Below are 15,270 nucleotides of genomic sequence, written 5' to 3'. Positions count from 1 at the left end.
ATAATCAGTAATTTTATTCATAAAAATAAAATTCAGCAGTAATTAGAAGGCATTTATGAATTTTGTTTATGTACCTAGTCTGAATAAGAAATTAAAAGCTAAATTTTAAAGAGTAAACAACTTTTATAAGTATTCTTTCTTGAATACAGGTAACAGTTCAAGTGACTACTCTCTAAAAAACACATTTCAAAATTCCATGTAAAAAGCACTGAGTAAAATTCGTTTGTGGAAACAAGGCTCCTACACTACAATATGAAGGTGAAGAATATCCTGACAGAATGGAAAACTCTCCAAGCACTAAAGAGGAAACCCTACAGTTCTTAGAGAGATTAAGATAGTGATATTACTAGAAAAATGAGTACCATAATAATACTTATTTGTTTATATAGAAGTGCTTCCTCTCTCTGAAGATGATTTCCCTTTGTGAAACAGCATGCTTTGTTTATTTATTTTTACATCTCCAAACACTAGGCCAGTAGCTGGTACACGGTAGGTATCAAAAATACTCTATGTGCTGAAAAAATAAGCTACCCAAAACTCAGCTCTTCCAACTTGCTATAGTCAGACACGTTCAACTGTCATTTCTGTACTAAAGAAGAAACAAGATACAGAGCAAAGACACCAGGAAATCTAAACCTTCAAGAAGTTAGACATGTCTCTGGTCAGTGGGGAAAGTAAAGGGAAATCAGAGAAGAAACATATTCAGAGGAAGAGATTATTATTATTATTATTATCATTATTCACTGAATAACCTCCACATGGGAATCCTCTACCAGCTCCACACTTAGTATAAACTAACAAATTCTCTGCAGACAAATATCATAACCATGGTGTTTGCATACTAATGACAAAAAAATACATAACCTCAGTCCAGAGCACGTGCTAAGTGTGGCAACAGAATTCAGATATCCTTCAATATATCCTTGGTAGTAGCACTGAGTCTGGGGGCGAAAATATAAAGTGGTTACCTAGGAGTTGACAAAACTTTCTAATGATTTCTTAACTTTTTATACTTAATAGAACTTTCTGAATATTTTTCACAGGCTATATACAGTTTATATCAGTATCGATAAAGTGACATTCAGAAAAAAAGTCTCCCCATATTTGCCACTTTCACTATATTAACTACTCTTTTCAGATCAATACTTGGGATTATTATTTTACATCCTGCTTCCAAAGTTTTATCCCGTATTTTAGGTAAAATTATTTTCCAATATATAAATTTAGGTCATCGATTAAAAGACAAAGATTGTGAGTATGGATTTCCTTTAAATTCTGATATTCTGCTAAAAAGAAACATCTAAAATTTAAGGGCACAAAAAGATTGAAGAGCTAGAAAAAGATAGACCACACCCACACAAACCAAACGGATGATTCTGAAGCGATACTAATACAGAAAATGTAGACTTTAAGGCAAGAAGCATTACTAGAGATAAAGAGGGACATTTCATAATGATACATGAGTTTCAATTCACCAGGAAGATATAAATATTCCAAGTTTGTATTTATTTAATAACATAGCTTCAAATTACAAAAAGCCAAAACTGAAAGAATAAAAAAAAATGCATAATCATACTAAAAGATTTTTAAGCACATACATTTCTATAACTGATAAATCTAGCATTCAGAATCTATAGAAGAGTTGAACAGAATGTTAACCTAATATAGGTAAAACCCTACTTAAAAACTATATATAGGACTTCCCTGGTGGCGCAGTGGTTGAGAGTCTGCCTGCCGATGCAGGGGACACGGGTTCGTGCCTCGGTCCGGGAGGATCCCACATGCCGCGGAGCGGCTGGGCCCGTGAGCCATGGCCACTGAGCCTGCGCGTCCCGAGCCTGTGCTCCGCAACGGGAGAGGCCACAAGGGTGAGAGGCCCGCGTACCGCAAAAAAAAAAAAAAACTATATATAATATACTTTTTTTTTTTTTGCACAGAGTTCTTTTCTTTAACCATTTTTTTTTATTGAAGTGTAGTTAATTTACAATGTTGTGTTAGCTTCAGGTGTATATCAAAGTGATTCAGTTATACATACATACATACACCTATATATGTATCCTTTTTCAGATTCTTTTCCATTATAGGTTATCACAAGACACTGAATATACTGTGTTGTACAGTAGGTCCCTGTCGTTTATCTATTTTATATGTAGTCATGTGTATATGTTAATCCCTAACTCCTAATTTATCTCCCCCTCCAGCTGCCGCTATCCTTTCTGGTAACCGTAAGTTTGTTTTCTGTCTCTGAGTCTATCTCCATTTTATAAATAAGTTCATTTATATAATTATTTTAGATTCCACATATAAGTGATATCATGTGATATTAGTTTTTGTCTTACTTCACTTAACATGATAATCTCTAGGTCCATCTATGTTGCTGCAAATGGCATTATTTCATCTTTTTTTATAGTTAAGTAATATTCCATTGAATACACTTTTTTTTTTTTTTTTTTTTTGCAGTACGCGGGCCTCTCACTGTTGTGGCCTCTCCCTTTGCGGAGCACAGGCTCCGGACGCGCAGGCTCAGCGGCCATGGCTCACGGGCCCAGCCGCTCCGCGGCATGTGGGATCCTCCCAGACCGGGGCACGAACCCGTGTCCCCTGCATCGGCAGGCGACCTCTCAAGCACTGCGCCACCAGGGAAGCCCAATACACTTTCTTTTTAAAGAACATGTAACATTTACCAAAATGAAACCATATTCTGGGCCATGAAACACAAAAACAAATTGTAAAGGACTGAAATCACACCAAGTTCAGTCTCTGACCACAGTAATTAACACAGAGACACAGCAAACATCATCACAGACAAAATAGGAGAATTATATAATTTCCAAGACAGTGCTATGAATTTTGGTATAAATCAATGTATGTTTTCTTATTAACACATGCCTTTATGTTAGAACTATGTGGAGAAGGAAGGAGCAATAAAAGGAAAGTAATGGTCCTTTCCAATAGAAGTGAAGTAACATATTTCAATAATTCAACAAATTTTTATTATATGCTATGTGCCAGGCATTTTTCTAGGCACTAGGGATGCATCATTGAATAAAACAGACCAAAAGCTCTGGTGAAATGAAGATTATACTGCACTGAAAAAACAGAAAATAAATAGATAAAATATATGGTACATCATATATTGATAACCACTATGGAGAAAAACAAAACAGGTAAGTTAAGAGAGTAATAAGGTTAAGAGTGCCATTTAAAACAGGGGTTAGTCAAGGACTAACAGGATGGTTTTGAGCAAAGACCTGAAGGAAATGAGGGAGAGAAACATTGTATCTTGGGAAAGAGCAAACATCTGGATCAGAAGAAATAGAAAGTGAAAATTTCTTGAAAGGAGGACATGTCTGGTATGTTTGAAGAATAGCAAGGAAACCTAGGCGACTGGAACAGAATAAGCAAGGTAGAGAATAACTGGAAATGAGGTCATAGAAGTAAAGAGAACCAGACTGTGTAAAGCCTGTAGGATACTAAAATGACTTTGGTTTTCACTTTGTGAACGAGAAATCATCCCATGGAGGCTTCTGAACAGAGAAGTGATATGATCTGACCAGGTTTTAACAGGATTGATCTGGTTGTCATGTTGGGAACTGAGGAGGTGAGCAAGGTGTGGAAACAGGGAGATTATTCCGGAAGTTACAGCAATAATCCAAACTAGATATGATGCTTACAGTGGTATCAGCAGATAGAGACAGAGGAAGAGGGTGGATCTTAGTACATAATTTGAAAGGTAGAGTCAATATGATTCATTGATGGATGAGACAGGGACTAAAAAAGAAGGAACGGATTTCAATCTATGATTTCAGATTCAGTAAGATTTGTACTTGTTTTATTATTATTTAATGTATATTCATTTATTCAACAAAATATAAACTAATTAATTTAATTGTGCCTATGTTCTAGGCAGAGTAGAAGGTAAGTCAATCTAGTTTGTCTTTAATTTACCAAGACTTCAATAAAGCCTAATAATGGGTGAAATGAGGCATAAGTGGATCACTTAAATACATCCCCTGTGAATACAGTCTTCTGTATTAGGAAAGTATTCAATGTAAAAAGGGTTTTAAAAATCTTTGAAATATAAAATTTAAATCTTACCTGAATATTTGAAGAATGAGAATTCACAGATCCTTGATTATACAAATAAACCATGAAATTATCTGCTAAAAAAAATCTGAATATAAAAAAAGAATGAGAGAATTTTAAGTTATTCTTTTTGAAACATGTAAAGCAGTAGTCAGCAAACTTAAATCCCTCAAGCCAAATCTGACCTACCTTCTGCGTTTGTAAATAAAATTCTATTTGAACACAGCCATACCCATTCACTTATACATGGTTTATGGCAGCTTTCACACTACAACAGCAGAGTTGAGTCATTGTGACAAAGATATTATCATGCTCAAGCCTAAAATATTTACTATCTGGGCCTTTAAAGAAAAAGTTTGCCAATCCCTGACAAAGGTAGTATCTTCTTTTGACCTGTATGTAATCTTTTTTCAAAGCAATAAGCATTTACTCAAAATAATTTTCCTATCTTATACTCCTTTAAAAAATAAGAGACTACAAGACAAAGATACGAAATGGGTGTAGGATTATGAGAGTTTTCTATTCTTTCATTCGTTTCTTTTAAATTTTTCTTCATTTATTTATTTTTTGGGGCTGTGTTGGGTCTTCGTTGCTATGCATGGGCTTTCTCTAGTTGCAGCGAACAGGGGCTACTCTTCGCTGTGGCGCGTGGGCTTCTCATTGTGGTGGCTTCTCTTGTCGCAGAGCATGGGCTCTAAGTGTGTGGGCTTCAGTAGTTGTGGCATGCGGGCTCAGTAGTTGTGACTCACTGGCTCTAGAGTGCAGGTTCAGTAGTTGTGGTGCACGGGCTTAGTTGCTCCGCAGTATGTGGGATCTTCCCGGACCAGGGCTCGAACCCGTGTTCCCTGCACTGGCAAGCGGTTTCTTAACCACTGTGTCACCAGGGAATTCCCTATTCTTTCATTCTCTCTCAATTTTACTATTAAATATATATTACTATAATGAAGTGGAAGAGGATTCTGCAAAAGTCATACTAACCAGAACATAGGTGTTGAAACTACAAGTCTAAGTTCAACCTTCTCTGGTATCATTCCCTGTCCTTATTATGCTATTTTACTTATGCTTTCTCACCTGGTGCTCACTCCTCAATCCAATGTAATGTAACTAGACCACCCAGTCTAGCTTCTGCTGGGAATCCTCCATTAAAACAGTTGCCATAGAGATTACTAATGACCCGCTTGTTGTTAAATCCAAAAAGCAGTTTGAGTCACGTAAAGCTACTCTAACACACTATTGACCACACTCCCCTTCTTTAAAACATCTACTCTTCAACTTCAATCATACCATTTACCTCTGGTTTCCCTCATATCTTTTTGTCTACTTTTATAAGTCTCTACATCTGGATCCTTACTTCTTCACTTAAATGCTTCCATGGCTTCAATTCTGGTTGTTTTTCCTTCTCATCATTAATATTCACCCCCACCTCTGTATCTTTTTCATTTCTGGTGTCTCATTTGTACCTATATTAAAAAGATGGCTCTGAAACCCACACCTCTCTCACATGACCTGAACTAAATATAACTGGTTATTTGGGGTCTTCTGTGGTTTCATACAAATTTTAGGATTATTTGTTCTACTTCTGTGAAAAATGCATGAGTATTTTGATAGGGATTGGACTGAATCTGTACATTGCCTTGGTTAGTGGTATGGACATTTTAACAATATTAATTCTTCCAATGCATAAGCATGGTATATCTTTCCATTTATTGGTGTTCTCTTCAATTTCTTTATCAATGTCTTACAGCTTTCAGAGTACAGGTCTTTCATCTCCCTTCATTAAATTTATTCCCAGGTATTTTTTCTTTTTGATGCAATCGTAAATGGGATTGTTTTCTTGATTTCTTTTTCTGATATTTCATTACTAGTGTATAGAAATGCAACAGATTTCTGTATATTAATTTTGTATCCTGCAGCTTTACTGAATTCATGTATTAGTTCTAACAGCTTTTTGGTGGAGTCTGTAGGGTTTTCTATGTTACCCTACCATCTGTAAATAGTGACCATTTTAGTTCTCCCCTTCCAATGTGGATGCATATTATTTCTTTTTAATTGCTATGGTTAGGACTTCCAATACTGTGTTGAATAAAAGTGGTGACAGGGCGCATCCTTGTCTTATTCCTGGCCTTAGAGGAAAAGCTTTCAGCTTTTCATCATTGAGTATGATGTTAGCTATGGGTTTGTCATAAATGGCCTTTAATATATAAGTGAAGGGGATTAAGAGGTATGAACTACCAGTTATAAAATAAGTAAGTCATAGGGATGCAATGTACAACACAAGTAATACAGTCAATATAACATAATTATATGGTTTGTAATGTATAAAAATATAGAATCACTATATTGTACATCTGAAAATAATATGATATTGTAAGACAACTATACTTCAATCAATCTATCTATCTATCAATCAAACTGCCACTGGACATTTCTCCTGGATATCCCCTGACGCAGATGTGGTCTCCTTCTCCTTCACTGCCCCACCAAATCTGTGCTACCACTATGTCCAATCTGTTACCTAATCTTTTTTTCTGCCACCTCAGTTATGTCTTTAAAAAAATAAATAAATCCTACATGGTCATAATTATACTTCTCATTATTTCCCATATAAGTTTCTTGCAATAGCTTCCTATGACTTCCTTTAGTCATGGTGTCCTAATTATTATACAGGTGATTTCCAAAAACAGAGTATATACATGCTCTATCCATCTCCCAAGCTCCAGTCTCTCTATTTCTTACTACTGCTTATAGTTTCAATAAGATACTCAAATATAATATGAGTTCTCTCTTTCCCTCTTATGCACTTGAAAAGTTCTTTGAGTGGTCATTTACTATTCTTCCCTTCTGTCTAAAGGAGTAGGTAGGTTAACACTTCTTTTACTCAATGCCATTTTGTGGCATCTAACAACACAATGAATCACTTGTTTATACTTCTCTCTTTAAGAAACTTCCTGTCAGCCAAAATACTTTGTTTTTTCTTCCTTAAAAAGCATTCATATTCTTCTTTTTTTCTCTGCTGAACATTTCTGAAAAAGTCATTTTCACTTAATACTTTCAGTTTCTCACAATTCACCTCCCCTTAATACCATGTAGTCTAGTTCTACACCCAAAATTTAACTGAAATCTACTTCTTGAAAGTTACAAATTGCTTCCAAGCCAGCCTTTCTCTACTGGGTTTCCAAGAGAGAATTAAACCCTACAGAAAGTTATTTAAAATATGTTCATAATTCTCTTAGGCATGGTATATAGCTGGTACTATTTTCCATAAAGTATTCACCAGTTTCCAGAACACTGTATGATCTAATTTCTATATTAAATCCCTTATTTCATTTTCCTGGTGGTGAGCCTGCCTCCCTGATCAAACCCTAACTGATACAGTTACAGACTTACTTCTTTCTTATCACATCCTGCCCTGATTATACAGGTCCTGCTGGTTCTGCCAACTTAAGATCATATAGATTAATCTTCAGGAGACAAGTCCCTATTTTTCCTGTTCCTAACCCCTCTATTCACAAAAGACTATGAGGCATTAAGACCAAAAAATTAATTCACAGGAGAGCATCTGTCTGTTCATCTGAGACAACTAAAATTTTTAATAAACAAGTACATTATTTTTAACACTCTATTTTTATTATAAGTAAATAAATTCATATAAATAAAATTAAATCTAAAAGTAAAGAATAAAAAATTACCTTTGCCTAAGATGCACGGTATACGGTTTCTCATCTATTGGAATAATATAGGATACCTGTTCCTAGAGAATCCAGAACAACTGAGAGTGAAGACAAATGTAATAAAAGAAGTGAAACAACAATTTTACATCAACTAATCCTTCCATATAATGCTTAAAATGTCTCAGACTATGTGTGATTTAAAATCTGCAATAATATATCAAAAATGATAATATTTATTTATTATATTATCCATTCTTACTATATCCACAAAAAGAAGCCCAATCTAAGGAGCTGTACAGCACTAGAAAGCATATGTGACTGAATTTTAAACTCTTCTAAAAGAAGAGGCGATGTGCCATGCTGTAATGCCTACTCAGGTAGCATCACTGGGATAATAAGGTACTCTACACATCAGTGAAGCTTAACTTAATCCATTAGGCACAAAAATTATTTATTTTAACCATTTTCCTGAAATGTATGGCTTGCTTCCTATATTTTTAAACAGAAGACACTTGAACAAAATTTGGCATAGTTTTTTTACTCCATCCCAATTATTCTCAGGTTAAAACATGGATGGCAATGAGTTGCAATATCAGTTGGTCAGTGAACCTAAGTGATGAGATTTCATCTTGCAAAAGAGAACATGTGAAAAGCCAGAGTTAGATCATCATTAAAACGAAAACTTAGTTAAAGCATATAAAAACCAAAAAGACACAAATACCACAACACAAAAAAAGATAAGCCTTTCCAGATCTGTGAAAATAAGAAGCAACAAGGAGACAATACAAATCAAGAGATAATAAGGCAAGTTGTTAAAAGGTCTAGTAAATGATCAAAAATGAAACAGAAAGGTCAACATCACTGGTGTTATGAAGTCAAGTGGATACCATGTACCTGCTGCTATGATGTGATGAGAAGAGCACTTTACCTCTACGGTAATCTTCCCTAAAACTCATAACCTCAGTCTAATCATGATAAAACATCAGAGAAATCCAAACTGAGGGACGTTCTACAAAATATCTGACCGATATTCTTTAAAAATGACACGGTCATGAAACAGAAAAACAGAGCAAAGGAGACTGGGGAGACATAACAACTAACAGCAATGTAGTATCCTGAATTAGATCCTGGAACAGGAAAAGAACATTAGTGGAAAAACTGGTGAAATCCAAATAAATCCTACAGTTTGTTAATAGTAAGGTATCAATGTTAATTTTTTAGTTTTGATAAATGTAATGTATCAACATGGTTATATAAGATGTTAACTTTAGGGAAAACTGAGTGAACATATATGGGAGTTCAAGGTAGCATCTTTGCAAATTCTTCATAAATCTAAAATCATTCTAAAAATTTTAAAGGTTTTTTTAAGTAAAACCAGAAATAAATTGAAGAAAGAAGCAAAACAGGTATATGTCAGATATAAGGCAGAAATACCAAACACAGGATACTGATACTGAAGCAGCAACATGTCCTAGCTGTAAAATTTACATGAGTGAAAAGAATTCCCCTTAGAGATCTGAATGCAATAACTGAACAGAGATGCTGGAGAATTTTTATCTCTTTCTAAAGTGGACCTGATGCACAAGTCCCCCAAAGTAGTTCTGGGATGAATATTTTTCTCAAAATGAAAACATAATAATTATTAAGTTATTAGTATACCAGATATACTCCCTCTAACTATACTGTGAGAGGTAGCATGACACGCATTCTCTCTGCAGACTATGTACAGAAAATGAGCTAGATCTTTAAAGAATGTAGAGGGGTTGATCAATGGAGGCCATAAGAGAATTTATTGAATAATACCAGCAAATATGTGTTTTAATTTTTAATATCAGACTTTCAATGATTAAGAAATTCGATCCCTTCTGGAACTTTTATTTGTAAAGTGTTACAATAATTTCAACACTTTCAGAAAACACTTTTCCTGTTCACTCACTCATATGGTTCCAAAATCACTCCTCTTCAATGGAACAGGATAGAAAGTCCAGAGATAAACCCACACACCTGTAGTCACCTAATCTATGACAAAGTGGATGGACAATGGAGAAAAGACAGTCTCTTCAATAAGTGGTGCTGGGAAAACTGGACAGCTACATGTAAAAGAATGCAATTAGGACATTCTCTAACACCATACACAAAAATAAAATCAAAATGGATTAAAAACCTAAATGTAAGACCGGACACTATAAAACTCTTAGAGGAAAACAGAGGCAGAACACTCTTCGACATAAATCGCAGCAATATCTTTTTGATCCACCTCCTAGAGTAATGAAAATAAAAACAAAAAAAACTAAATGAGACCTAATTAAACTTAAAAGCTTTTGCACAGCAAAGGAAACCATAAATGAAACAAAAAGACAACCACAGAATGGGAGAAAATATTTGCAAACAAAGCAACCAACAAGGGATTAATTGCCAAAATATACGAACAGCTCATGCAGCTTTATATCAAAACAACAAACGACCCAATCTAATGGGTGGAAGATCTAAATAGACCTTTCTCCAAAGAATACAAAGAATACATACAGATGGCAAAGAGACACATGAAAAGATGCTTAACAACACTAATTATTAGAGAAATGCAAATCAAAACTACAATGAGGTATCACCTCACACCAGTCAGAATGACCATCATCAAAAAATCTACATCAAAAAATCTACAAACAATAAATGCTGGAGAGGGTGTGGAGAAAAGGGAACCCTCCTACACTGTTGGTGGGAATGTAAATTGGTACAGCCACTATGGAGAACAGCATGGAGGTTCCTTAAAAAACTAAAAATAGAGCTACCATATGACCATATGACCCAGCAATCCCAGTCCTGGGCATATATCCAGAGAAAACCATAATTCAAAAAGAGACATGCACCCCAATGTTCATTGCAGCCAGGACATGGAGGCAACCTAAATATCCATCAATGGATGATGAATGGATAAAGATGTGGTACCTATACATATATATATATATATATATATATATACATATATATATATACACATATATACAATGGAATATTACTCAGCCATAAAAAAGAACGAAATAATGCCACTTGCAGTGACATGGATGGACCTAGAGATTGTCATACTGAGTGAAGTAAATCAGACAAATATTTGAAAGACAAATATCATATGATATTGCTTATATGTGGAATCTAAAAAAATGGTCCAAGTGCACTTATTTATAAAACAGAGTCACAAATATAGAAGACAAACTTATGGTTACCAAGGAGGAAGGGAGGGATAAATTGGCAGCTTGGGATTGACATATACAAACTACTATATATAAAATAGATAACTAATAAGAACCTACTGTATAGCACAGGGAATGTTACTCAATACTCTGTAATGACCTATACGGGAAAAGAATCTAAAAGAAGAGAGGATATATGTATAACTGATTCACTTTGCTGTACAGCAGAAAATAACACATTTTAAATCAACTATACTCCAATAAAAATTAATTTTCAAAAAACAATCATAGGATTCCAGGAAAGAAATATCACTCATCTTCACAAAACATATTTTAGTAAAGGTCTGGAAACCCTGTAGACCTTTAAGCATTGGGGGTCTCAGAAGAAGTAGATTTATCTGAATTTACAGTGACCTACATTGAGAATTTATCTTTCTGTTTAATAAAAACTATGGACTAGTCAGTTAGTGTCAGGTTTCCTAGAAGCAGGGTCTGAAATGAGGATACTTTTGTCAGTGCTTTATTTAGGGAGCACTCACTGGAGGAACCTGCAAGGAAGTAAGAGAAGCAAAATAGGGAGGAAGATAAAGCTAAAGAAAATATGATTTCAGGGCTTCCCTAGTAGCACAGTGGTTGAGAGTCCACCTGCCGATTCAGGGGACATCGGTTCGTGCCCCAGTCCAGGAGGATCCCGCATGCCGTGGAGCGGCTGGACCCGTGAGCCATGGCTGCTGGGCCTGCGCGTCCGGAGCCTGTGCTCCGCAACGGGACAGGTCACAACAGTGAGAGGCCCGCACACCACATTAAAAAAAATAAAAAAAATAGAAAATATGATTTCAGATAAATTCTAGCCTTAGCCTGATACTTCGGGGAAACTCTAGAGTAAAACTTGTGCCTCAGAGTCTTTCCCACCTGAGACAGTAGAGCTGGGCTTTTAGACCCATGTAACAATTAGGCACTGGCTGAAAGGTTACCCTGGGGGATGGGGTCGAGTAACTCCCAGGCAGCTCAATAACTGAAAGACAGTTCTCCAGAGAAGGTTACTAACTCTTGCAGTAGTATCTCAAGAGCCAGGGAACCAACAACCCAAACTGAAATTATAAAGGGATTATGGCCAGGGACTGGGGGTTGGAAATTATAGCTGAAAAGTTCCCAAACCTGAAAAAGAAACAGAAATTCGGATGCAGGAAGCACAGAGGACCCCAAACAAGATGAACCCAAAGAGACTACATCAAGACATATATGATAATTAAAATGGCAAAAGGTTAAGATAAAAGGAGAATTTGAAAGGCAGCAAGAGAAAGATAACTGGGAGGTTGGGATTGATATATATACACTAATATGTATAAAATGCATAACTAATTTAAAAAAAGAGAGAGAAAGGTAGAGTCATACACAAGGGAACTCCCATAAGGCTATCAGCTGATTATTCTGTGGAAACCTTGTGAGCCAAAAGGCAGTGACATGATATATTCAAAGTCCTGAAAAGGAAAACCTGCAAACTAGGATACTCTACAGAGCAAAATTATCATTTAGAATTGGAGGAGAGATAAAGAACTTCTTAGACAAGCAAAAATTAAGAGTTCATCAATATTAAACATAACATAAGAGAAACGTTAAAGGGTCTTCTCTAAGTGAAAAAGAAAGGCTGTAATAAGAAGTAAGAATCTACAGGAAAGGAAAAATCCCACTAGTAAAGGCAAATATACAGTAAAGGCTGAGGATCAACAACTTAAATAAGCTAGCATGAAGACTGAAAGACAAAACTGTAAAATCAAACATAACTACAATAATCAGTAATGGGATAAACATGAAGATATAAAATATGATAACAATAATTAAAAATGTGGGGGAGGGAGTAAAAAAATGTAGCTCTTTAAGAATGTGTTTGAACTTAAAGGACTACCTGTTTAAAACAAGTAGATAGAGTTATAGGTCAACATATATGAACCCCATGGTCACAACAAATCAAAAACCTACAACAGATACACAAAAACTACAGCAAAAGGAACACAAACATAACACTACAGAAAATCATCAAACCACAAGGGAAGAAACAAAAAAAAGTAGAAATACAGAGAACAACTACAAAAAGAACCAGAAAACAAGTAACAAAAGGACAATAAGTACATATCTATCAATAATTACTTTAAATGTCAATGGATTAAATGGTCCAATCAAAAGACATAAGGTGGCTAACTATATTAAAAAAAAACAAGACCCATCTACATGCTTCTTACAAGAGAATTGCTTCAGAGCTAAAGACACACACAGACTGAAAGTGAAGGGATGGAAACAGATATTTCATGCGCATAGTGACAACAAGAAAGTGGGGGGTAGCAATTCTCATATCAGACAAAATAGACCTTAAAACAAAGTCTAAAACAAAAGACAAAGAAGGGCATTATATAATGATAAAGGGATCAATACAAGAAGAGGATATTACACTGATTGACATATATGCACCCAATACCTGTATTGGGTGCATATGTTTTTATATAAATTTTATATATTTTATTATTTTATATTTATATAAATATACAAAGCAAACATTAACAGACACAAAGGGAGAAATTAACAATAATATAATAATAGTAGGGGACTTTAACACCTTACTTACATCAATGAACAGATCATCCAGACAGAAAAAATAAGGGAACAGTGGCCTTAAATGGCATAATAACCAGTTGGACTTAATATATATCTACAGGAAATTCTATCCAAAATCATCAGAATACACATTCTTTTCAAGCACAGATGGAACGTTCTCCAGGACAGATCACACACTAGGCCATAAAACAAATTTCAACAATTTAAGGATAAAAATTATATCAAGCATATTTTCTGACCACAACGTTATGAAATTAGAAATCAATTACAGGAAGAAAAATGAGAAAAGCACAAACGCATGGAGACTAAACAATATGCTTCTAAAAAACCAATGGGTCAATGGAGAAATCAAAGAGAAATCAGAAAATACCTCAATACAAATGAAAATAAAAACATAACTTTCCAAAATCTATGGGATGTGGCAAAAGCAGTTCTAAAAAGGAAGTTTATAGAAATACAGGCCGACCTCAAAAAATGTGAAAAACATCAAACAACCTAACCTACCATCTAAAGGAATTAGAAAAAGAAGGACAAATAAAGACCAAAGTTAGCAGAAGGAATGAAATAATAAAGATCATAGAGGGAATAAATAGAGATCAAAAACAAACAAAAAAAGAAAGGATCAAGGAACCAAGAGCTGGTGTTTGTAAAGATAAAAAATTGATGAACTTTTAGCCAGGCTCATCAAGAAAACAAGAGGAGACCCAAATAAACAAAATCAGGCATGAAAGAGGTGAAATAACAATCAATATCACAGAGATACAAAAAATCATAAAGAGAGAGGGAATACTACAGTTATATGCCAACAACCTCAACAATCTAGAAGAAATGGACAAATTTCTAGAAACATACAAGCTTCCGAGACTGAGTCAGGAAGAAACAGACAATGTGAACAGACAGATCACTATTGGTGAAATTGGATTTGTAATTTTAAAGAACTTCCAGCAAGCAGAAATGTAGGATCAGATGGCTTCACAGGGGAATTCTACCAAACATACAGAGAAGAGTTAATACCTAACCTTCTCAAACTATTCCAAAAAATTGAAAAGGCTGGAACAGTCACAAATTAATTCTACAAGACCATCATCACCCTGATACCAAAACCAAAGACACTACCAAAAAGAAAATTACACCCCAATGCTGCTGATGAACATAGATGCAAAAATCCTCAACAAAATATAAACAAACCAAACACAATATACAGAAAGGATCAAACACCAAGATCAAGTAAGGTTTAGTCCAGGAATGCAAGGATGGTTCAATATTTGAAAATCAATCAATCTGATACACCACATTAACAAAAGTAAGCATAAAAATCACATATTCACCTCAATTAATGCATAAAATTCATCTGACAAAATTCAACATATATTCATGATAAAAACTCTCAGAAGAGTTGATATAGAGAGAACATATCTCAACATAATAAAGGCCATTTATGACAAACCCACATCTTACATCTACTCAATGGTGAAAAGCAGAAAGCTTTTCCTCTAAAATCAGGAACCAGACAAGAATGCCCACTCTCACCGCTCCTATTCAACATAGTATTGGAAGTTCTAGCCACAACAGTCAGACAAGACAAATAAATAAAAGGCATCCAAATTGGAAGGGAGGAAGTAAAACTGTCACTATTTGCAGATGATATGATACTATATAAAGAAACCTTTAAGTCTCCACCAAAAAACTATTAGAACTAATAAATGAATTCAGTA

General features: G+C 35.0%; 1 protein-coding gene across 1 annotated transcript in view; it reads right to left on the bottom strand.

Moving 5' to 3' along the window:
* Positions 1–15,270, bottom strand: part of ADAM32 (ADAM metallopeptidase domain 32) — a 167,006-nt gene that overhangs the window by 129,700 nt on the left and 22,036 nt on the right. Inside the window, exons 3-5 of the mRNA XM_060291569.1 lie at positions 7,776–7,837; positions 4,099–4,174; positions 865–941 (exon numbers count right to left, since the gene is read on the bottom strand). Of these exons, the coding sequence (XP_060147552.1) occupies positions 865–941; positions 4,099–4,174; positions 7,776–7,837 (215 nt within the window). The remainder of the gene's footprint in view (positions 1–864; positions 942–4,098; positions 4,175–7,775; positions 7,838–15,270) is intronic.

The sequence above is a fragment of the Globicephala melas genome, chromosome 21 (genome assembly GCF_963455315.2).
Source record: "Globicephala melas chromosome 21, mGloMel1.2, whole genome shotgun sequence".
NCBI lineage: Eukaryota > Metazoa > Chordata > Mammalia > Artiodactyla > Delphinidae > Globicephala > Globicephala melas.
Note: the sequence above shows the minus strand (reverse complement) of the source record. Positions and strands in the feature narration are given on the sequence as shown.